Source organism: Hyperoodon ampullatus (genome assembly GCF_949752795.1).
Source record: "Hyperoodon ampullatus genome assembly, chromosome: 6".
Classification (NCBI taxonomy): Eukaryota; Metazoa; Chordata; class Mammalia; order Artiodactyla; family Ziphiidae; genus Hyperoodon; species Hyperoodon ampullatus.
The window spans coordinates 25,329,909-25,355,549 of record NC_136919.1 but is presented as its reverse complement, the minus strand read 5'-3'; the positions used below and the strand labels follow the sequence as shown (position 1 = coordinate 25,355,549).

The window sequence follows — 25,641 nt, the reverse complement described above, 5'->3', positions numbered from 1 at the left end:
CAGGAAATAGATAATGGTTATGGTTATACAGCAGAGTGAGTGCACCTTATGCCACTGAATGGTACACTTGAAAATGGTTAAAATGATTAAAAATAATAACCAAACCAAACAAAAACTCCCCAGGGCCCCCGGAATAGGGTATGACCCCTTATACTGGTGCTCAAGGCCCACCAAGGCTACCCCAATCTCCCTTTCCAATCCCACCTCTCATTTCTTCATTCATCTACGGAGTGCTCCAACTCAGAATGCCATTTGCTGTTCCCAAGACTTACCCCTACTTTTCCTGTTTCCTTGCCTCTCCTCATAGAAATTCAGGATTAGAGTCTATTCCTTTGCTTGGTGAAATAATCCTTTCTACAACAGTCTCCGGCACGCTTCTGCCAGAATGCCCGCAGTGACAGGCAGCCCACTGCTTTAAAAGACATTTTACTCCATCTCTGGACAGCTCTGATTGTAAGAGACAAGAGTTAGGGTTTGGAGTGTGATGCTCTGGATTTGAGTCCTAGTTTCATGATTTACTAGTAATGTGACCTTGAGCTTGTCAGTTAAAATCCCTGAACCTCTGTTTTCTCCTCTGTTAATTGAGGGATAATGCAGGCAAACCTTGGAGATATTGCAGGTTTGGTTCAAGGCCACCACAGTAAAGTGAATGTCACAATAAGGCAAGTCACATGAATTTTTTTGTTTCCCAGTGTGTATAAAAGTCATGTTTACACTATACTGGAGTCCATTAAGTGTGCAATAGCATTATGTCTAAAAAAACAATGTACATACCTTAATTTAAATATACTTTATTGCTAAAAAATGGTAACCATCATCTGAACTTTCAGTGAGTCAAATCTTTTTGCTGGTAGAGGGTTTGAAATATCGTAAGAATTAGCAAAATATGACACAGATACATGAAGTGAGCAAATGCTGTTGGAAAAATGGCGCTGATAGACTTTCTCAACACAGGGCTGCCACCAACCTTCAGTTTGTAAAAACGTAACATTTGTGAAGCGTAATAAATCAAAGCTCAATAAAATAAGGTATGTCTGTAATGGTATCCATCTCATAGAGGCATTGTGAATACTAAATGAGATACATTATGAATAGCAAATGAGATAATGCATGTAAAGTATCTAGCATAGTGCCCAACAAACACATAGGTCAGTATTAAAGAAATGTTAGCTTGATACATTGAACCAAAATCTGGCGCACAAACCAAAATGCAGACAGTTAGGGCAGGAAGGGGTCTGAGAGATCAACTGTGGCAGACATTTGTAGTTCCCTGACCCCTAGTTCCCCTCTTCTGCTGGCCAAGTTGTGCCTTGTGTCCCTGGTACTTGGATGGTGCCAATTCTGGCCAGTGAGTTCCATTTAATTGCTGGTTGACCCTCTCCAGAGTTTCTTTTTCCTTCTCTCTTGGCAAAGTGGCAGCATTCAAGATGGCGGTTTTTCCATCAGCTTGGGCCCCTGAGTGACTAGGATGTGTCAGGACACCCCCTTGCTGAGAGAGAAATCAACGTTTTCTGGGGTGCTCCATTGAGATTTGGGGGTGTTTGTTGCTACAGCAGAGCCTAGCCTCTGACTGATGAACCCACTAACTCAACCTTCTTGTTTTATATGTGAAGCCCAAGTGAAGAGGAGGTCACAGGGGCCTGGGGCCCTCATCCAGGCCCATATGCTGTGCCTGACATAGCTGGCTTTATTCTCTCTTTGATATCTTTCCTCACTGGTCTTCCCCATCACTGAGCCTCCCATTAAGGAGGCTATTGAGGTGACCCATCTGACTGAGTCCCATTGACATCACATGCTGGTCAAACCCAAGCCTCCGAGTCCCTTAGTTAATGGACCTCTGAGAGGTGAGCTCCACTCTGCACATACATCCTTCCTGGAGTGCTGGGTCAGGTTGCCCATCAAGCCTTACACCTGAACCATTGCTCCCACTTCCCAGCTGGTCGCCTTCTTCCCTGTCAGGCCTTCCTCCTCTACACCAGCTGCCAGAGGCATCTGCGTACAGCACAGCCTCCATCCTGGCAGTCTCCTGATTAAAGTTCTGCAGTGACTCCTGCTGCCTAGAGAAAAGAAACCGCACCCTGCCTGATGGTCACGGTTCCCCAGGGACCAGCCAGTCTGATCCCACCCATCCGTCTCCTGCCACCTCCCTTCTCCACCCTGTACTTCTGCCCCAGAAGCAGATACTTCACTTCTCCTGTATGCACTTTCCCCCTTCGAGACTTTGCTTATGCTGGCATCTCCATCTGGGGTGCCCTCCTACCACCTCACTCTCTTCTTTTTTTTTTTTTTAATTTTTTTTTTTTTTTTTTTTTTTTTTTTTTGCGATACGCAGGCCTCTCACCGTTGTGGCCTCTCCCGTTGCGGAGCACAGGCTCCGGACGCGCAGGCTCAGCGGCCATGGCTCACGGGCTCAGCCGCTCCGCGGCATGTGGGATCCTCCCAGACCGGGGCACGAACCCGTGTCCCCTGCATTGGCAGGCGGACTCTCAACCACTGCGCCACCAGGGAAGCCCCTCACTCTCTTCTTCATCTTCCAAAGCTCAGCTCGAATGCCACCTCCTCCAAGAAGTCTTGGCAGAATATCTCAGTGAGATTCGACCATTCCTTTCGTTTTGCATGACTTGTGTCTCCACCAGAGTTCCCACTTTTATCTTGCCTTGTGTTATGGCTTTTTGTTTCAATCTTCTCTCCCCACGGAAGTGAGAGCTCCCTCATGGCCAAGACTGTATGTAACCTTTCCTGTGTCCCCAGCACCTCCCACAGGATTTGGCTCTAAATTATCATCCCATGAGTATTAATGGAACGAACGAGTGTTCTAAACCTCCATTAACTTCATACTACATTTTACAAAATTATTTCTGTACCTCCTCTAGATTATAAGTCCCCTGAGGGCAGGGTCCATGTCTTACCCTGTATCTAGCCCAGGCCCTCAGCAAATGTTGGACCAGTGCACCCCTCAGAAGAGCACGCTGCAGAGGCATGTGTGGGGTGGAAAGGAATGGAGATGGCTTGGTGGAACATAGCTGGAGTGAGGTCCCTCCTCAGCAGGTGACCTGGCCCCCATCCCCAGGGGAAGGGCTGACAACTTGTGATATTTGTGCAAACCTGCAGAAGGGAGCACCCCAACCCTCCTGACAAGCAGCCCGCATATGTTTTGTGTTCGTGACCCTGACTTTTAAAAATGTCACACCTGCATATGATGAGGAACTTATTGACAGGTAATTAGGAAACAGAGTTTGTATCTACCAGTCTTTGAAAAACATTTTGTAAATTGGGTAATTGGCTTTCCCAGCACAGAGGAGAGATGTGTGCTACGGCTCCATCATCCTCAAATAACATAGTCTGCAGCCGGCCAAGAATTCAGAGTGACAGCTTTAGGGAGAATACAGAAATGCCAGTTTTTCTCAGCATCCAAGATGGGCAGTCTGGCTCTCTGGAGACTTACAGAAGCAGATGGTCTGTCCATCAGCCTGGGGAAGGAGTGTGAAAAACTCAAGATGGCTGGAGTTAATAAGCTCTTTGGGACAGAGCTACAGCTATGGTTACTTTTATTTCAGGCTGTATCCACCAGCAGGAATTGTATGCAGCAGTCATTTCGTCCAGCCAATATGTACTGAACACCTGTTTGGAGCCAGGCCCTTTGTGGGCACAGGGGAACAGAGGGGATGAAGACCACCCAGTGCAGCAAATCTGAGTTATATCTGCTCATGTCTCTTGAATTTTGGTTTGACGTCAGTGTCCTGAATGATAGGGGAACACATTTTAAATGTACAGCATAATTTCTTTCTACCTTTCCCCCTAATCTTTTTTTGTCTCTCTTCAAACACTTTTCACCTTTCTGTAATAGTTTCCCAGGTGTGTTGATTTTCTTGTATTTCAGGCTTCTTATAGCAGGTGGTTAAGAGTGTTACTGGTCAATGCAGTCTAATTACAGTAACAAACACCCTTATATTCCAGTGGTTCAAAGCATTAAGATGATTTCTTGCTCATGTCATAGTCAAATGCAGGTCAGAGGGTGTGTTGGTTGGGTCCTCTGGGAAGCAGATCCCCAGAGCTAGATGTGCATTGGGAGCAATGCTCACGAAAGAAAGAGGGGAGAGAGCAGAGAACGGCAGGGCAAGTCTTCAGAGTGTGGGCAGGTCTGCCACCTGTGAAAGGAGAGGGGGAAGGAAGGGGAGGTGAGTAGGAAGAGACTCGGGCAGTGGTGCAGCTCTGATGAAGTCTCAGCCAGACCGAAGGGGCTCAAGATTGTCCATAGCTGAGTCTTGTGCTGACCACAAATGGTAAGCATCTATTTGGCTGCTGTGCTCAGTTAAGTGTTGGGATTGCCTGCAAAGAACAAGACATTATACTGAAGGCATTGCTCCTGGAGTCTGTCACTTTGGGAGGCTGTCCTCCTTGGGACAGTTTCTCTGGCAGTCGCGGTGCCCCTCCATGACGGGCATAAGGATTTGGGGTTTGCGGAGGTTCTAGGTCTTTGGAGTCTTACCCACTGACACTGTGGATGGGAAGAGAGCATGGAGAACCCATGAGAAGACTTCATAGGCCAGTCCTGGGCATAGCGCCCATCACCTTTGCTCACATTGCATTGCCCAAAACTCAGTGGTCACACCTAGTCGCAAGGAAGGCTGGGGAGTTAGAGTGTCACTGTGTGCCCGGGGAGAACAGAATCCCAAGTCTTCCTGTTACTCACTGTATAAAGCTTTGGACAAATTACTCACCTCTCTGACCCTCAGCTTCTTCATCTATTAAAATATGGATAATAATAGGACATGCTTCATAGTGTTGTTATGAGGATTGAGTTAATAAATACTAAAAAATTAGTAGTAGTGCCTGGCATAAATAAATGTTATATAGGGATTGCTGTGCTATTATTACCATTCTTATTTCCAAATTAAATGTGTCAGTAAACATTTTTTCAGTAACTACTCTGTTGAAGGAATTATATGTCACAGGGACTTAACTTGTTTCTCTCAGCACTTAGTGGATGCTCAGAAAATGTTTGAATGAATCAATTTCAATGAAAAAACAATATAGTTTGTTGAATTCAGTTGGCCATGGTGCTGGGCTAATTTTTAACATGATTTAGCAATAATAAATGTTAAGTCCTGTGCTTTTCGCTCAGAAAGTCAATCACAGAAGAACAGAAAGAGATGAACTTAAATGAGTGAGAAAGCATCTTGGGTGTGAAAAGCCTACCAGTTTAAAAATGAGTTTCTCTCTTTATAAAAGTAATATGTGCTTTAGGAAATTCAAGTAAAACAAATAAGTACAGAGAAGAGAGTTTTTAAAAATTACTCAAAATCTCTCGATCTTTAACATGAGATGACTCTCATTCCAGACATCTCTCCATGCAGATGTTATAAGTAGAGGGGTGGACAGAAATAATTTTATAAAAAGGTCATTATTACATGCTATTTAAAATTAATGTGAAATTTTATTTTTCTGAATGTAACAAGAAAATAAGGAAGAGTAAAGCAGAAGGAATTGCTTAACATTAAACAGTTTTGCCTTCGCTACAGAAAATATTTGGTTTTAAAATGTCTAAGAGTAATAAAAGATTAGGAAGAGCAGTGAGGTTAGAGCCCCAGCTTTTAAACTCCAGTTTTCCACTTTCGATGGTATCCATTAAAGTCCTTGTATGGAAGGAGAGGAAATTAGCAGTCTCACAACTCCTTTTTCCTCCTCCGCCTTCTGAATTTTATGTTACGTTATTATCTTTACATTGCTGATTGTTTCATGTTCAATGGGTCCAGCTCTTGCAATCATTCCTTTTTATCACAAGCCCTCCTTTCCTGAGATCTATACTTTGATTCATCTGTGCTTGGCTGGATTTTATCATCAAGTAGTCTCCCTCCCTCCCTCCCTCCCTCCCTTCCTTCCTTCCTTCCTTCCTTTCTTTCTTTTTTCTTTCCGAGAAAGGTTCGTAGGTGTTTTGTTACCAAGATTACACATGCTGATTTACTTATTTTTGCTGACAGCAAACTCTGCATGAAGTAGGGACCAAATAGAAGGACTGTCGTCTGAGGCTGCATTAATGGAAGTCTATGCTCAGAATGCGAGTGGTGATCATTTCGTCCATTTTAGCATTGTGGCTAGGGATGGTCTGAACAAATCAATAAGAAAAAGACAAACGATCCAACAGAAAAGTAGGCAAAGTCACCAGTCCAAAAGAGGAAGTAGAAACACATACAAACATGTGAAAAAGTGGCTTATCCTCTTTAATAATCAGGAACATACAAATTAAAATGACATATCCGATACCCACAAGATTGGCAAAAAATAAAGTTGATGAGGATGTGGAGTAATGAGATATCTCAAACACTGCTGGTGGGAGTGTAAATGGATAAAACCACTTTGACAAAATGTGGGAAATCCTATGATTCAGTGATTCCATTTCTAGGTTTATACCCTAGAGAAGCTCTACATATGTGTGCCAGGAGACATGTATAGAAACATTCAGCTGTCTTGCTTACAGCAGCAACTAAATGAAACACTGGAAACAACCCAAGCGTCCATCAGGGGGAATTAACAAATAAACCATGGCCTGTTCACACAGTGGAATACTACACAGCTATCAAAATGAATGAGCTATCGCTTTGTTCAGCAACAAAAATCTCACAAACATAATGTGAAGCCATAAAAGCAAGTTTCAGGCATGATTCCACTTGTATATACATTCAAAACAAGTAAAATTAAATGATACAGTGTTTAGGAAACATACATACGGTAAACAATAAAGAAAAGCAAGGAAGGATAAACACAAAATTCAGACTAGGGGTTCTTCCTGGTGAAGGAGGGATATGGGCAGGGTGGGCACACAGGGGCTTCAGCATAAACTGGGTGTTGGGTATACTGTATGTTCACATTACTATTTTTCATACTATATATGTTATATGTATATATATATTCTATTCTACAAGTGAAATATTTCATAATAACAAATTCTTATTTAAAATAAAACAGTGCTCTGAAGTGACACTGCCTGAGATGGAATCCTTACCATTTATGTGACTTGGGGCAAGTTTTTTAACTTCTCTGAACCTCAGTTTCCCTTTCTGTGAGATGAAGATAATAACAGTACCTACCTTCCATAACGCTGTGAGGAATGAATAGAATAATTTATATGAAGTTCTTATTACCATGCTTGACACATAGTGAGTGTACAACACATGTTAGCTTGTGTTACTTTTCTGTGCAGGGCAGATGGAGGTATTTGGGGTGCATCCAGGAAATATCTGTCCTCTGAAACCACTCCCGAGGATGCCCACGTACGAGAAGGGTGTGAAACTGTATCATACAGGGATGATTAGAAGAGCTAAGGGTCGTTTGGCCTGAAAGCGTCTTGTGGAGGCAGGCTGGCTGAGTTTAGGTATCTGAAGGGCTCTCGTGGGGATGGAGGACTGTACGTGTTCTGTGAGGTTCTAGAGCAGGGGTGGGCGAACTACAGCCAGTGGTCCAAATCCAACTACTGCCTGTTTTGTAAATAATTTTATGGGATTACAGCCATGTTCCTTCATTTATGTATTGTCTGTAGCTGCTTTTGTGCTCCAAAGGGTTGAGAAGTTGCAACAGAGACAATGTGGCCCACAGAGCTTAAAATATTTATTGCCTGGCCCTTTACGGGAAAAGTTTGCTGACCTTTGCTCTAGAATGAGAAGTTGGAACAGGGGATGCAAAAGCAGGGTGATTTCACGACCAACATAAGAACTTTCTAAGAAGCACCAATGGCAAAGTAGCTCCCTGGTGAGGGAGTGAGACCCCTGCCACTGGAGGGATGTAAGCAGATGTTGACCACTCCTGGAACAGGATGCACAGAGGAGGACTGTATCCGGGGCATGAGTTGGACATGTTAGCTTTTACATTCTCCTTCAGTTCTGAAATTCTGTGCAGAGTATTTCCCAGTTTCAAACTGGTCGTTATTAACTCTGACATTTTCTTGGCATTTTTACATTTTAATTCTCAGCAACATTTTCTTTGAATTTTTTCAGTCAAAAAAGTATTTTAATTCTTTAAAAATGAGATTTAAATGAAAATAATTTTATTCTAGAGTTCTGCTTTTTCATTAAAAATGATTTTTGTGGCTTTTGGCTCTGTTCCCATTTATAGGTGCTGAATTTTAAGAGCCTGTATGTGTTCATTATGATTTCTTTGTGACAAGTCCATCTTGGCAGGGAAGGAGAAGAAGCCTTTGGAAGTGAAACAGGGGAAGGGAGTTTGGAGAAAGTGACCATGAGCTACTGGAGATGTGAGGTCAATGAAAGGCAAGGGGGAAAAATCCTGGAGAGAAGAGGGAGGGGGAGGGCAAGAGTTAGTGAGGCCCTACTGTGTGCCAGCCCATGTCCAGGTGGCAGGACTGCAGATCAGAGGCTGTAGCTGGTCATTTAGCCTTGAACTATTGCAGGAGAATGTGAACCACGATGGAATTAGCTCCCTGTCTGCTGTTCAGGTGTGGCTGTACCCTCCAGAAGGGAGTGGGGGGAGTTCCTAGTGGGGGAGGTGGGGAAAGTAGGGGAACATGATAAAGCCTGTAGCTTTCTTCCAGGACAGAAGAACCCCCTTATCCGGGCTCTGAGAGCAATTCATCAAAAAGCCAAATCGCTCAAAGACAACATGTCATAAATACTTTCTCAGAATGATGGTTTTGCCCAGTGACCAGCTCACTAAAAGCCATCTGACAGACACCTTAAATGGGGAATAGAAAAGCTTCAGCATTTCCCTGGCTCATGAGGGGCAGGTCCGGAGCCCACAAGAAGAGGAAAGTAATAAACAAGCATTAGGGGAACATCTCCAAGCCCAGCATTTAGGAAGGACTGAAATGTGAAATACAGTTGAAATTGACTTTCACTTGAGCAGCAAGAACAAATCCTTGTGAAATAGCCATGTGAAGTGTCTGCAAGGAACCCCTTGGAAAACTCAAACTTAGAGAAACTCCCCCGTGGTTTGTTGAATTGATCATCAGGCAAACTGATGTGCAGTGGATGAACTTTCAGCGAGCAGCTTGTAGTGTGCGCTCACGTGACTGGCTCATCCAGCCTCGCCTGCGGGACACCCACCTGCACTTCCCTAGGCCAGAGACAAAAGTCATACACAGGCAAGGACCTCTGGGGTCATCTCCTTTGTGGTTTTCAAACCTTTTTTTGTGACTATACATGAAATCCTCTTTTCAAATTAAGTATTATGTGGCCCCTTGAAGCTGTATATAGAACAGGTAAAGGAGAACTGCAGGTGGAAATGAAGGTCAGGAACCCAGAGCTCCTCTCACTGGATCCCAAACATCTTTCCTGGGTCATAGGGCCCTGCTGGACTGAGTGTAAAAACCTCCATGCTGGTCCAGCCACAAAAATTAAGCTTAGGTCAACTGGAGAGCCTACATATTGGGGACACTAACCATGTCAGCTAAGAAGAGACAGTATTAGAAATGAGGATGAGGGACAGTAGCATCTCAAATGGGACAGGTACATCCATGTGATTTTTACTTTGTTATTCGCTGCAAACGTGCTCTCTAGGGGAGCTGGGGAAGCACCCTTCTTCTGTCCTTCTGACTTCCCATCTTTCTCCCCTTTTCTCTTTTTCTTTCTTACTTGGTGCCCAGTAGGTTGTTTCTCCTGCCTCAGATCAAGAGTGCTGATCAGGAAGAGGCCTGGGCTTGCAGCACTACCCTGGGGGAGAATGGTCCTTTCTAGAATGCTGCTGACTTTTCCCTTCCCTTCGCCTGTTGAGCTGAGTTCTCTAGACTGTTGAGAAAGCTCTGAACTGGGGATCCCGAAATCCCTCCCCTAATCCTGAAAGGACAGTGGATAAGTCCCTTCACCTCTCTAGTCATCATTGTTTGCATCTGAAAATGAGGGTGCCAGGCTGGCTGGGTTAGCAATGCTCACACATTTGGCTCTTACACACCAGGAAAGGCTAAAGAGACGGGGCTCCAGGGGACATGGAACAGAAATGTACGTAGGGTAGAAAACATTTTATTTTGCTGCGTTAGGGTATTAAAAACAAAACCCTGCTACTATCTGCAATTTTATAACAGAAAAACGTTTCAACACCGTACAAACCACGAAGGATCTTATCTTTAAATTAAGGATAGTTCTCTAAATGGAATACATTTAACGTTAAGGAAAATCTCACTGTATTATTCTAATTTTTCTCATTTTACTTCACCACATTACTTTTCTATTGATGCTGTAACAAATGACCACAAATTTAGTGGCTTAAACCACAACTGTGCATTGTCTCACCATTCGTGGGCCAGAAGTCCAGACCTGCATGACTCTGCCGAGCCCTCTGCTCAGGGCTTTCGAAGGCCAAAATCAAGGAGTCAGCTGGGCTAGGTTCTTATCTGGAGGCCCAACTATTCAGGTTGTTGGCAGAATTCAGTTTTTTGCGATTGTAGGACTGAGGTCCCCCTTCAACTTCAAACCAACAATGGCACATCAAATACATCTCATGCTTTGAATCTCTGATTTCCCCACTGCTGTCAGCCAAAAAAACTTCCCTGCTTTTCAGGGCTTGTGTGAATACACTGGGCCACCTGGATAACGCTTTAAGGTCAGCTGATCGTTAACCTTAACTACATCTGCAAAGTCCCATTTGCCGTGTAACATAACATATGCATGAGAGTAAGACCAAGTGGGTCATGGGAGCCAGAATTCTGCCTTCCACACGGTTTGGTGAAAACTGAGTGAGATAAACTTTGCAGCTCAAATACCAGTGGTTAAATATGCTCAGATTTTTGAGTTGACATTCAGAAGGTACATATTTGTGAGAAGCCAGGGCATCATTATTAATGAAGAATCTTACAAGGACTAGGTACTGGAGAAACGTTTGCTGAGCAAACAGGTATTAATAAGTTCATTGTTGCTAATATTATTTTAATGCAGCCTTGATTATAAATCTTGTGGTACTGTATCATCATTGTCATTAGTACAGATTACAAAGCAAGCTAAAATCATTACAGGAATGTATTAAAATGGAAAATGATTCAGTAAATCATGTTAGAAACAATTAAAACATGAACTACTGTGTTATATCCACTTGGGCTCCACTGAGGGTGGGAAGTGTTCCTTTCAATCAAGAAACAGGAGCAATTAATAGAGGGCCCCAAGAAGCAATAAGAATTTCATCTTTCTTCCCCCCGACCTTCCTCCTTCCTTCTTTCTTCCTTCCTTTCCATCTTTCTTTCCTTCTGTCTTTCTTGGCAAGAAAATTAACTTGGCCAATTTTTAAATTAAATTAAAATTTTAAAATTGAATCATTTCCTGAATCTCTCCAGGGTACTATCCAAACTCTCTTGGCTGGCGTTCAGAGCACTCCTTAGCCTTAGCACAGGCCACTTTGCCCTCATCCTCAGTCTTAACGCACCCCTGACCCCAGAGCCCTCCCTGGTGCTTCCCCATGGTGCCTCTGCCCCAGCACTGAGCCCTGTCCATCACATGCTGGGGCCACCCGTGCCCCTATCTCACTGGGCAGTGAGCTCTCTGAGGCCAGGAACTGAGTCAGACTCGTGTTTCTATCCCTCTTGACGCCCACCGTGGATCTCAGTCCAGAGTCTCTCAAATAGACAAGGAGAGAGCAACAAATGTTAACCCACTCTGGTCCCACATCATGGTCACTTGAGGGGAAGGGGCGGGGAGACAAAGTAAGACAAAAATAAGGAGAGACACATGGAAGTAGAAAGAGAGGGGAGAAAGAGATGCAGGGAGGTCAGAGGGCCCCCTCAGGCATCCAGCAGATCCTTACTAAGGCTCCTGTATAAGCTCTGGGGAGACAGCGGTAGAAACAATGACCAAAAAGCCTTGTCCTCAGAGGGCTTACATTTTAATTAAAAGGACAGTCAATATGCAGACAAACAAAAATAGACAAGGTGATTTCAGATAATTTTAGGAGCTATATTAGGGCATTAACTAAGGTGGCATCTTAGAGAGTGACTGGGGGTGAGGACCATTTTGGGTAGGGCAACAGTGATGAATTCCCTAAGGAGGTAACGGCTAAGCTGAGACTTGAATGATGAGGAGTGAGTCATGCTGAGAACCGAGTGAATATCATTCCCAGCAAAGAAAACAGCAAGTGCAAAGGCCCAGAGGCAGGAAGGAAATTGCTTTTCCTTTCAAGGATCAAAAAGGAGGCTGGTAAGGCTGCACTTGGTGAGCAAGGAAGAGAGTGGAGGGAAATCAGGTCAGAGTGGGAGGCAGGGCTGGATCTTGTGGCTTCCTGCATCCATTATGGTAAGGATGGTGAAGAATATCATACCAAACTTGTAAATAATATAAAATAGTTATTATATAACCAGTTAGCCTAACACTTAGAGTGTTTTCTAACAGCCCTTCCTTAGGGTCATCTGACTGGGGGAATTTAAGGCATCTTACAATTCTCTAAAATTGATAAGATGTGCTGGTTTTCAATGATTTCTTTTTCTGTCCCCAAAGGTGATAGTTTTATTGCCCTATAGGACACTAACCAGTTTTGTATCTAACTTAGCAATCTTATTTCTTATTTTGCATTCACTATAAAAATCCCTGTTTCCCAAATTTTCTTTTGAATCGACCTTGTCATCCTGCAGATGCCCTTTATTAGTTAAATAAAAGGTTGACATGTACCCACTATTGATTTTCATGAGAATTATGTTTTTAACCTTTTGAGAATTATATTCTGATAGGAGTTTGGGTTTTAAGTGCACAGAAAGCAGCAGAGTAAAAAGGGGACTAATTTATGTTTTACAAAGGGGCCTCAGACTGCTAGGTGATGACTGGGCTTGACTGGGTCTCAGGAGGAGCAAGACGCCCAGTTTGCAGCCAGTGGCTCTGTCCAGGGGAGAGCCGGCCACACGGCTTGATGAGAGTGATGGAAGTGGAGAAGAGGGAGGTGAGCCGTAACTGACTCCCAACATCTGCGGACATTTGTCCTTGTTCATTTCCAGAGCGGGTCACCAGGATCTGTTTTCCGCTCATGCGAGCTCCTTGGCAGGGCTGTGTCCAATTTCTCTGTTTCCTCAGCATCCAGCCCTGGGCTGAACACAGAGTGGTGCTTGGCAAGTGTCTGCTGAACAGATTCTTCCCTTTAGATTCACCTCATTCTCCTTCTCCTCCTCCTCCTTTTTTATTGTGATAAAATGTATATAACATAAAATGTGCCACTTTATTTTTAGGTGTACAGTTCAGTGACATTAAGTACATTCACACTGCTGTGCAACCATCACCTCCATCCATTTCCGGAATGTTACCATCACTGAAAGTGTACCCATTAAACACTAACTCCCCGCTTCCCCCTCCTCCAGCCCCTGGTAACCACTATCCTACTTTCTATCTTTATGAATTTGACTATTCTAGGTACCTCACCTAAGTGAAATCATACAACATTTGTCCTTTTGTGTCTGGCTTATTTCACTTAGCATAATGTCTTCAGGTTTCATCCGCGTTATAGCATGTGTCAGAATTCCCTTCCTTTTTAAGGCAGAAAAATACTCCATTGTATGTATAAACCACAGTTTGTTCAACCATTCATCTCTTGATGGATATTTGGGTTGTTTACACTTTTTGGCTACTGTGAATAATGCTGCTATGAACATGGGTGTACAGATATCTCTTTGAGTCCCTGCTTTCTGTTCTTGGAGGTATATACCCAGAAGCGGAATTCTGGATCATATAATAATTCTGTTTAATTCTGTTTTGAGGAACTGTAGTACTGTTTTCTATCGCAGCTGCACCACTTTATATCCCTAGCAGCAATGCACAAAGATTCCACTTTCTCCACACCCTTGCCAATACTTGTTGTTTTCTACTTTTTTGATAATAGCCATCCTAATGGGTGTGGATTTATCTTCTTTTAAAATATAGATGACCATGATGGGAGAGGCCCAGGGTGAGGAATTTGGGGGCCCATTCCTCAGTGTGCTCTGAAGGGAGATAGCTGGGGAGCCTAAAGTCCTAGATTTGGAGGGCACTCAGAGGGAGGAGAGCTGGGAAGAGAGGTACCAAGACCACACCTCACTGAGCTCACAGCATGGGCTCAGGACTGGCTTAAAGAGAGGCCTCACGATGAGAGAACTGAAACCCAGGTTTCCCATGAGGAAGCTTTGTTTGTGTGAATCCACTGTTGGGCTCTTGTCCCTGGGGAAAGCTGTTTCTAATTTGGGCTTCTCTTTCTTTGTGTTGCTCCCCAGTGTGATAATGCAAAAGGGTTGAAAGCCTTCTACGACGCAATAAAATATGGGCCGAACCACTTGATGGTGTTTGGAGGAGTCTGTCCATCTGTTACGTCCATCATCGCAGAGTCCCTCCAAGGCTGGAATCTGGTACAGGTAAGGTCTGGGCCACCTTTGGTTGGGGAACTGTCTTTGGCCACCAGTCTTTCTCAGAAATGGTTCCTTGCCCAACATGGTTCCTAAGTTGCTCAGTTCACACCTCCCATACTCTTTCCTGAATGATTACACAGCCTCCCACTGCCCCTACCTCCTGGCTTGATCCTCCGGCCTGTCCTGGCTGACACAGTGGGGCTCTAAAGGGTAGCCCTGACGCCATCACTATATGTTTGAAATATTTCAGTGACTCCCTAGCCCGACTTTCAGGACTGTCAACATCCAGCCAGTCTTCCTGTCCAGTCTCATTTCCTATCCCTGCCACTCACTCCATGCCTCAGCCCCTCTAAACAACCCACCTTTCCCCAAGTACACCCTAGACCTTCAGGCCTCAGAGACCTGCTCTCACCATTTCTTTAACTAGATGATCCAAACCTTCCGCCCTCACTGAAATTATTTTGTCCACTAAGACTGCCTTTCTCCTTGGTTAAGCCTTTTCTGGGGCTCTTGGCTGTTATTCACTCTTTACACTGGCACATGTTATATGCTGTTGTATGTTCCACCAGTGAATGTGTGGTCTGATATAGGTGAAACTCACCAGTGCTAGCTGTTATTTAGAATGTGAGAGAGAAGTGTAGAAAGATGAGACCCAATGATGAGTTGTGGCCCAGGAACATGTTTTACTTCTTTGCTTCATCCATCCATCCCTTGTCCATTCATCCATCCATTCATCATCCATCATCCATCATTCATCGATCCAATAAATATAATGCAACTTACTGTGTGCCTGGAATTTGGGTAGACACTGGGGATATAGTGCTGAACGGGACAGACGTGGTCCCTACCTGTTCAGAGCTTACCTTCTAGGAGGGAGGCAGGCAATAAGCAAATAAACAATTAAGTAATAATACTAAGAACAATACTTGTATAGTATGTATGTCAGGCTTACAACATACCAGACACTGTTCTGAGCACGTATTTTCATTAACTCATGTACTCCTTACAACTGTTGGTATTATGCTGTTGGTATTATCATCATCCCATTTTATAGATAAGGAGACCAAGGCACACAGAGGCTAAGTAACTTGCCCAAGGACCCTCAGCTCATAGGTAAGAGCCAGGATTTAAACTCAGGCAGTTTGGCCCTTGAGATAAGATTGCAGTAAGGCAATGGCTAGGGTAGAGGTAAACAGGGTGATGGGATAAATAGTGGCCGCCTCGAGGCAGTCAGGAAAGGCCTCTTAGAGGAGGTGACAATTGAACTCAGACCTGAAGGGTGAGAAGGAGTTGGTTGGATGAAGGGTATTCCACGTCAGGATGGAATAGCAAATGCAGACAGCCTGTGATGGGAACAAACTTGGCTTGTTCAGGGAACGGAAAAGAGGGCAGTGGGGCTGGAGCATGGTGGGTGGGGACTCAGGGGGGTGAGAATGAGAATGAAGGGGTGGGCAGGAGCCAGACCACAGGGGGATCTGGTTTCATTCTGCTCACATTGACTGACATACTTTCTGAGTCCAGCCCTGCGTATATGGGGCGCTGGGGGTAGAGCCCCGAGCTCGTGCCCCAGAGGGGAGGTGGGAGGCAGCCATAGCAGAGCTGTGATAAGGGAAGAGTGGGGTCCCAGGGGAGAGCCACCCACCCACTCAGCCCTGGGTTCAGGAAGGCTTCTCAGGGGAGGTGATGGGGAGCTGGCTGCGAAGGAGGAGAGGGCGTTGGACAGCTGGAGACGTGGAGGAGAGCGCTGCTGGCAGAGGAAACTGGGCATGCAAAAGCAGGAGGTGGGAAGGAGTGTGGGCTTGGAGAGCAGTGAGTCATTCTCTGTGGCCGGAGCAGGCCATGCTGAGGGTGGGCGGATGCAACAGTGGATGAGGCCAGAAAAGCAGCTCAGCGTGCTTTGGTGCAAACCTAACCACGTAGCTGGGAACCAGCACGGCTCAATGTGCTGCGGGAGCCTGGCTCCCAACCCTGCGGTGCCCACAAACAGCCATGAGACCTTGGTGGAGTCATGCACCTTCTCTGCCCTTGAGTTTTCTCTCCTGAGTACTGAGGAGCATGCCAGACTCCTGCTGGTCAGGGCCAGGCGCTGCCTCTCTGAGCCTCAGCCTCCCATCTGTAAAAGCAAGGTAATAAGAGGACTGACCTCATAGGGCTGCTGTGTGGGCTAAATTATTAAACAGGGATTAGAACTGTGCCCTGGCATGTCCTAAGCACTAAGTGTTTCTTGTTTTATCGTTGTTGACACCCCTGCCCCGTCTCCTGCTATTCCCTGAGTTGAATACCCCAACTACTTAGCATTCCTTGTCTTTCCTGAAACACTGTTCCCACCACTTGAAACATCCCCTTCTCCCCATGACCTGTATGCCAAGTCCTACCCGTTCTCAGAGACCCAGCTTAAATGCTGCCTCTTCCAGGAAGCCTTTTCTTATTGCACTATCTAAAGTAGCCCTCTAGAAATTCTTTCTCTCACTTCCCCCTGTTTACTTCTAGCAGAGCATGTACACAGCCCACCCCCGCAAGCCTGTCTGCCTTTCCCCCTCTTAGGGCTTTGCAGATGTGGGGATGTATTTAGTTGAGCTATGGATTCCTTGAGAACAGAAACGAGGCCTGAGTTACTCCTGTTTTTCCTGGTGCCTAACACTTCACAGACCTTATTAGATGCTGAATGGTCAGAGGGAGGGAGGGAGGGAGGGAAGGGTCTGCAGCTGGATATTTTGCCCAGACGTGAGAGAGCAAGCTCCCTGTAAAATCCACCCCCCCCCCAGAGGAATCCAGGGAGCTTCCTGACCTTCTCTGAGCCTCACTTAGAACTGTCTGCCCCTCAGAATTCTCTAGGAGCTGTAGGAGCAAGCACAGTGTTGCAAACTTCTGGCTTGGCAGCTAGAGCTCCCCAGCCTCAGCATGCAAAAGAGGGCCTCCAGCCTAGAGGAGCTGACAAGACAGAAACTTGGGTTATGAGATGTGGGGTGTATTATTTATTGCTGTGTAACAAATCACCTTAAAATCTAGTGGCTTAAAACAACAATAATCATTTATTATTCCATTACTTCTGGGGGTCAGGAATTCAGACCCACAGAATGGCTTGCGACTGCTCCAAGATGTTTGAGGTCCAGCTGGCAGATTTGGAGGCTGGTGGCTGGCATCATCTGAAGGCTTGCTTGGAGCTGGAGGGTCTGCTCCCAGCATGGTCCCCTCACATGGCTGGCAAATTGGGGCTTCCCCGTGGGGGCCTCTCCATAATGCTACTACAGGGTCCTCATGGCATGGCAGCTGGCTTCCCCCAAAACGAGTCATCTAGGAGACCAAAGTAGAGACTGCAGAAGTTTTTAGGATCTAGCTTCAGAGTTTGCATATCATTATTTCTGCCGTATTCTATTGATCACAAATTTAGCTCTTATTTATGAGGGAGAGGACTATACAAGCTATAGCAGGAGGCAAAGATCACTAGGGACCATCTTGGAGGCCGGCTTCCACAGGAAGGAGGAATTCTGGGAGGAAAGCAAGAGCTCAGGTTGCCCAGCAAGGGAGGCTAGATGCTGAGTCCCTTCTCTGTTTTGCTGAACTCCTGCTCATCCTTCAAAACCCTGGATAGGTACTGCTTCCTCTGTGATGCCTCTCCTGATCTCTTTCCTTCTGTGCCTCCCATCCCTAAGTGAATTAATTGTTCCCTCCTAAACAATGCCTTCTCAGTGGGGGGGTCATCTCCCTCAAGGGGGTGAAAATTCATTCTTGTGGGAAGAGGGCAAAAAGTCTCACTCTTTTTATGTATAATGCACAGGTACACATATGATGCATAAATGGATATATAGTATATCTGTGGTATTACAATTTCATGAGTGGGGTGGGATTAGGAAAAAATGCTTAAAGGTTTCTTAGGAGAGTGATAGTGAAAAGAAGATTGAGGAACGTGCATGGTTCTACATCACTTCTATATTGCATATGGTGTTCCATTATTAAATGAATTACATTCTGTGGAGAATAGTTTATTCTATATCTGGGTGTTCCCTACTAGACTGTAAGCTTCTTGGGGGCAGGGACTCTTGTTTTCTTCACCTCTTAGTTGCCAGAGCCTCGCACAGGGCCTAGTACCCCAGTAGGTCCTCACTGAGTGCTAAACTGAACTAAGTGCAGGGGATAGACTGGGAGCCTGAAACCCTCCATGGCAGAGTTTCTCACAATGTGGACTTGACCATGGGGAGGCCGAGGACTTGGGAGAAAAATGCAGATCCTCAGCCTCCACCTCAGCAGAATCCCTATGTGTTGCTGACAGGCTCTTGTGGGTGATTCTCGTGCTCAGTCCACCACTGCCCTAGGCATCTGCTACCAGACACCTGGGCAGATCCAGGGCTCCGGCTGTGCATAGATGAGGGACACTGAGGGGCTAAGAATTGGACGGTACCCAGCAGTTTGGAGAGTTCTGGGGACCTGCATCACAGGGTGAGCCAAGGAGAACAGACTTCTCCCAGCCTGAGAAGTCAAGCAGGGGGATGTAGGAACAAAGATGTGGGTCCTGATGGAGAGTAGCCCTGGAAGATTTCTCCCTCCCCCCACTCTCGGGGAACACAGCTCCATTTGCTAACACAGGACCAGGTTCCAGGGACCTCCCGCCCACTCCCCACCTCCTGGAGGCTGAGCTTGTTTGAAGAGATGGTAGAGGACTGGGGTGAGTGGGTCTGCTGTCGCCCAAGGGATTTGATCCATCCCTTAACTTATTCAAAACCGGGCTCCGAAACAGAGTTTCACAAATGGGAAAATGCATGTAATTTGTGTAATTGAAAAGGAGCACCGACTGCCTTTTGGGGGAACAATGCTTTCTGGACAGAGACAGCCTGGAATGCGTAATCAATTGTTTCTGTTTCCTGGTACTACAAAAATAGGGATTTGCGCCACAAAGGGGTGAAATTTTACCCTGGTGCTAAAATCAGTTAAATTTAACTTTTGCTTTTCGCTGGGCTTCTTGATTCATGGTTGCTGTGTCGAGAGGCTAATATTGTTTAAGTCGTGATGTGAGTCACCGGGAACGTCAGCTCCTCCAACTAGAGGCGAGGACCTTCGTGGAGTCCAGGGCGTGCAGTGCAGGCTCTGTCCCTGTCCTCCTGGTCAGACCCCGCCATCTGGGCCTCACACTGGGAGAGACCCACCAGGGCATAGCCTGGGAGGCATCTGGGGAGGGTCAGGTTCTGGCTGTTGGAGGGCTGAGCATGTTCAGACTGGAGAAGATGCAGGGCTCTGGGGAGGAGGGAGAAATCTTAGCCTCCAGACCTGCATGGCTCTTTGAGAGATTTTGCTGGGTCTCTGAGATGTAGGTGGGGAGATGCAGGAGCAAGGCTGAAGTTAGAGGGGAGCAGGGTCCTCCTCTCCCTGCAAGCAAGCCTTTGCCGCTGGAGGCATCCGGCGTGGAGCAGGCTGCCTGGCTGTGAAGTAGTGAGGTCCCGTTGCCAGAGGTTCCCTGAACATTCTAGTCTCATCCAGTCCCACTGTTGCTGAGATTTAATCCATAGAGTAGGCATACGCCAGGTTGCTGGCTCTCACACTATATGGTGAGAGTCATTTATGGGGGCCAAGGATGTGCTTGTGTTAATGCAGATTCCCGAGCTCCATTCTGAGCAGGTCCAGATTAAGGGATTCCTCAAATCCTTAAAGGACTGTGGACCCCACCTCTCACCCCCGCTGCCATTTCAGAACCAGCAGTTCAGGTGACGTGGATGCAGTTGGTTCCTGGGAACTTGCTTAGGCCAGGTGACCTCTAATCCCCGCTCATCTCCCAGACATCAGGACTCTGACAAGTGCTCCTGGTCCACAGAATTTCAATTTACACAGCCCCTGTGGGAAAGAGGACATGGAGGAGACAGCAGGGGATGCTGCTGGGGCAAACATCCCCGGGACAAAGCCCGCAGCCTGTGGTGTGGCAAAAGGTGCTCCTCTCTTTGCCACCCACCCGCTCCTTCATGTGCCACCATCCACGTACAGGCTGTTCCCTCTGCCCATGGTCTCTCCACCCAGCGGGTGCAGTTTGGCTGCTCCTTCCTCTGTGGAGCTTCCCGTTCCTTCCCCTGTGCTCCTTTACCTGCAGAGCCCTGGCATGGTGTTTGCTGCCCTGTGTCTGCGCCCGCCTGGCCTCGAGCTGCCCTAGGGCAGGGCCTGGTGTAGTCCTGACTTAGATGCTCAGGGGTACCTGGGCATGTTTGCCGACCAAGGGCTGGATGCCTGCCTTCTAGACCTCAGGCTCATCCCTAACGATGAGGGCAGATCATCAGAGCCTGCCAGACCTAGAGGAACCCAAGGGCTTTCCACCTGCAGCCCCTTGGTAAAAAAGGACATAAAGGGCACCTGAAATGATCTCTGGCATGGCCTCAGCTCACATCTCCCATCTCTGGCCCTGATGCTTTTAAACGAATACGCTTCCTTTGGAAATGTTTTCAGACTCCCTTAGAATTCTTTCCTCAGAGATCTGAAGGGGGCTTGCTTCTGACCCTGCCTTGCACATTTTTGGAGAAGTTCTACAAAGCTCCCACCAACGTAGTCTGTCCTTCTGAAAGCACGGAGCCTGGGGAGCAGGAGGATTTGGTGCTGGGTGGGGAAGATGGAGGCAAAGCCAGCAAAGGTACAAGAGGTGTGGCCAGCGGGAGTTCACACCCTAAGAGCAGGACAAAACTCCTTCCTTCTTGGGAGTGAGATGATAGTTGCCTCAGCTTGCAGAGAGAAATAGCCTTGCTGATGAAAGTAAAGTCAGATTCCTGAAGGGATAAAGGGCTGCTCGCAGGAAGTTGCAAACACTATTTCATCAAGAACCGTATCCCGCAGAGCCTGTCCTTTAAAAAGGCAGCTGCAGCAGATTATTAAATTGTAGATGCATTTCTCCTGGCACCATCCCAAGCCTCCCCTCAGCAGCCCACCCTGCCTCCTGGCCTGCCTTGGCACTCCCTCGAGGACCTTCCTGGGCAGGAACATTTCAGTTTGTGTGATGGGGTTGTCTCCTCGGCCAAGCTCATGTGAGGGAGTGGAAGTGAGGAGGGCATGTGGACAGGAGAACCTCGACTCTGTGTAACTGTTGGCACGTCTAGGACTTGATTTCTGAAAAAACTAAGTCATGCTTGGTTTTGACATTTAAGAAACCAAATCTGTGAAAACCCTCAAATCAAGCCCTTTGCTATTTACTGAGTTCCAACATAGCTCTAAACTATCGGTCAATGCCATTTCCTTTATAGGAACAGAAACTTTGTCATCTGACTTGATTTTCTCATGTGATTATCTTATTAAAGCTGTAGGTTGCCTGAGAAATCAAAAGATTGTTTCTTACTTAGCTGTGGTTTGTGGAATTTGAGGTAGATTCATAGAAGGACATAAGGTCTTAGCAATCATTGGGTCCAGTCTCCCTGTTGCACACACTGGGAAGCAGAGGCCCAAAGTGGGTAGGATCTTACCCAAGTTCTCACAGTAACAGCAAAGCTGGGTCCCATGGCTCACTCTCCAGTGCTTGGTAATTACACCATGGTCTTATTTTATCTTTCTCAGCCTCACTTTTCTCTTATGTAAAATGGGAATAGCAAATTAGCCTAATATGTTTTGTGCAGTTGTGAGAATCAGTGAAGGCTTTTCCTCTTAGGTGAAAGCACCTTTATAGATACAAAACAGTAGCTGCTGGTACAATGTTATGATGTAATAATGTTACAATGACAAGGACTCCTCCCCAGGAGCAGACCTCCGATTATAGCCCCTGTTTTGCATCAACAGCAAAGGTTATTTACTCTGGCACTGCAGACCCTGAAACTTAAGGCATTGGGGGCAAGATAGGGGTTCTTCAGAAAGACACTCAAGGTGCACATAACGTCTGCTTCTCAGCCCCCAAGAGTCAAAATCCAGCAGGCCAGAACTCCACTACTGCCCAGCCCATGTGACTGCCACACCCTTGCCGTGGAGTGACAGAGACTGTGGACCTGATCGAAAACCACTCAGGAGCCACGGTGTGATTAGCCACAGTTGGAAACTTCACTGCCACTGCTGCTGCTGATGTGCTACTCTCTAAGAAAGAGAATGGAGGCCAATAATCCAGCGCGGGTTGGAGCCATTTCTTGGCGCTGGTCTCTTGAGGGGCCATTTAGCACATTAATAATCTATGAGGTGCTTCCACCTTCTGGATTCATTAAAAAAAAAAAAAGGTGGGGGAGGAAAAAGAGAGGAAATATTAAAGGCATGCATTGTGGGCCAAGTAGAGGGGGAGGGAGAGACCCTGAGGACTGGAGAGTATGGATAGGCCTTCCTGGCCGTGACATTGGATGCCAGTAAAGTAAGGTTCTGGGAGCAGGTGGAGTGTCATACATGAGGGGAGGGAAGGTTGCTAGCTATTGGTTTGCATACAAATGGGTGGGAGGAAGCATGAGCCCTCAACAGGGCTCCAGCAGAACCCACTGATCTTCTGTGGGGAAAGGGAAGCGTTCTGTTCTCATTCATTCATGCTCATATTTGTTTATTCATTCCTTTATTCAACAAGTGCAGTGCCTGCTGTGTACTCTCCCAGACCAGTGCAAATTCCACTGCCCAGCGCTGCCACCCCAGGACAGGTGGATATGGCAGAAGAGCAGTTGGGCGTAGTAGCCAGAACTGAGGCCTAAAATCTAGAAGCTCTGGGTAATTGTCCCTCCTATGTCTGTCACTGACAGCAGCCTTGGGCAAATCGGCAAGCCTCCTGGAGGCTCACTGAACTCATCTCTGAAATGGGCTAACTAAATCAGCCCTTCTTCTGGGGCCATTGAGAGCATCAGATAGGACAGGGAAGGTGGAGCAGGTGGTAGCCCTTTTCAGACTGGTGCTCCTTACAGATTAAGGATCATATTACCATACTGATGCTGTTGGCATCTGAGCTGCCAGCCAGACCCTGGACAGGGAACTCCTTGAAAAATTGTGTCTCCATTTGTCTCTAGATTCAAAGTTTTGTGGATGAAATGAACTATCACAGACCGCGAAGGTGATTCAGAACAGTAAAATTAAAACAAAGAACCTGCAGGAGAGGCCAAATAAGCCCAAGGCATATGTGAAAGGTGCACATGCTCTTTTCTGGTTGAATTTTCACAGAAGCAGAGGAAAAAAGGGCACAGTGCTACCAAGTGCATGGCAGTTCCCAGTCTATTCCTGCCAAGGACCCAAGCTGTATCTTTCCTGTCCATCTGGTAAAAGATTCAATTCAAGGTTCTGTCCCCCATTTTTAATTCAAGACCATGGTATCTAAAGTAATGTCAATTCCCAGTGTGCAACTCCAATGGCCCCATTGTTGATGAGTCTTTCACTGCCTGGAAGTATGCTGGGTATAAATAATTCATTCTAAATAAATAAATTACTCGCACTGCTTACGGTATGGCTGATGCTGCTAGGAAGCAGCACAACCACAGATTATGTTGAATCAAGTCTGGAATTACAAGTTGAATCTGGAAAGAACTGGAAAGGGAATCAGAAAAGTAAGTCTCTCTAGGAGGACAAATGTGTATAATGGGTATAATACCAACCTAATGGGGTAGTAATAATACACGTGGAGCAGGAAACGTGGACAGGAAAGGCTCATGCAAATGGGGACGAACTGGTCACCTTCACCAGGCCCTGTCCTATTTCTAGCAGCCTGGTCTCTGAGTCCTTTTTTAGTGCTCCAGGTGATTCTGATCACAGCAGTGGGTGAGAACCCCTGCCTTAGCGTGACGGGCCACCCTCAGGTGGAGACTGGATGGCTCCTGGTGGGGATGCTCAGTGGGCATTCAGGCACCAGATGAGGGGGTTGGACTAGGCAGTGTTTCTCAAGTGTATCTGATGGTAGGACTCATCAGGTGAGGCAAAGTGGGGGCAGGGTGCTGGTTTACTGGTTAAAAATCAGATTTCCAGCTTCCCTGATCAGCATGTCCAGGGAAGAAGCCTGGGAAGCTGATTTTAAACAAATGCCTTGGCTAGTTCTTATCATCAAGGAAATACTGGTCTAGAGATTCTCTGAAGCAGTGTGGTCCACGGACCAGCAGCAGCACCTGGGAGCATGTTAGAAATGCAGACTCCCAGGCCCCACCCCAGCCCTACTCACCCTGACTCTGAATTTTAACAACATCCTAGGTGTTTCTTGCCAATCGAAGGTACCTGTCACCCAGGATTACCTGGAGTTTCTGAAGGACAGCCAGGTGTGTCAGCTGAGTGGGAAAGGGTTTTGAGGCTAAGTGTTCAGACTCCAGTTGGCTTAGGGGAGAGATCTACTGATTCAGCCCCAGGATCCACTTTTGGAATGTCAGAGTGAAAATGCAGGTACAGTCAGTGTTCTCAACACCTCTGGATGTCCCTGCGGTCAGCATCATGGACCACAGGGGCTCTTGTCAAACTGTGGTGCTCGAGCCTCAGTGTGACAGGCTGACCTGGGAGTCTCTTTCAGCCAGAAAGGCCCCTGATCCCATAGTGGCCAGGAGTTCAGAGGGAACTTGTGGCTCCAAATAAGGAATAAAGGAAAGGGCACTGGCTCAACATGAGAATATGTGGCTTCCCATCCTGGCCCTGCCATCTTCAGCTGGGTAGCCTTACACAAACCACTTCCCCTTACTGGAGCCTGAGCATCATCATCCATACCTGTCTGCTTTCCTCCCAGGACTGTGCTAGCACTGGCGTGAGGCAGGGCCCAGGGTGCTTGGTGGCTGCTGGGCAGGTGCTCTGGGACAAAAGTACAGTGCTTTTGTCATGGTATGACATTGACTGCCCCATCCTTGTCCTGTTTGATAAAGTGGTCTTGTGCCTATTTGTACAGACGAGGAAACGGAGGCCCAGAGGGGCTAACATGCTTGGTCAACGTGTAATACTGATGATACCCTGTTTTTCTTGGGCTTGTGGTCAGATGGGCTGGGGTTCCCATACAGGCTCTGGCACTTACTAGCTGATGGCCTTGGGCAGATTACGCTCCCACTCTCAGCCTTTCATCTGTGATGTGGCAGCGGCATCGTACTAACCCTAGCTGGTTGTGAGATGACCTGAGATGATGCCCACAGTTTCCCGCCCCATGCTCACACTCCTTCAAGGACCAGGGCACCCATGTGGCCTCCTGATCTACCTCCTGGGATCTGGGGCCAGCTCCCTGAGGCTACCTGTGTAGCCTCTGTACATCCCTCCCTGGGCCTCCCATTGTAAAGGGAGAGGGTTGGACCAGCTGATGGGCCAGATAACCTTGATAATGTCACATCCCGATTCCCTGTATCCCCTGTGGCTCAAAGCCATCAGCACCTGCCTTCACCCTGTTAGCTTCCCTCTTGGGCCCTGCATGCGATTCCCTCCCCTAGGGGCTCACGGGTTGGGGCCTGGTTCCCCTTCCATTCCTAAGCCACTTACCACTTAGGCATGCA

At 46.7% G+C, this 25,641-nt stretch overlaps 1 protein-coding gene across 1 annotated transcript in view; it reads left to right on the top strand.

Annotated features, from left to right (window-relative positions):
* Positions 1–25,641, top strand: part of GABBR2 (gamma-aminobutyric acid type B receptor subunit 2) — a gene marked incomplete at both ends in the record, with an annotated part of 366,518 nt that overhangs the window by 99,232 nt on the left and 241,645 nt on the right. Inside the window, one exon of the mRNA XM_079706435.1 lies at positions 14,159–14,296. Coding sequence (XP_079562561.1) covers positions 14,159–14,296 — 138 coding nt within the window. The remainder of the gene's footprint in view (positions 1–14,158; positions 14,297–25,641) is intronic.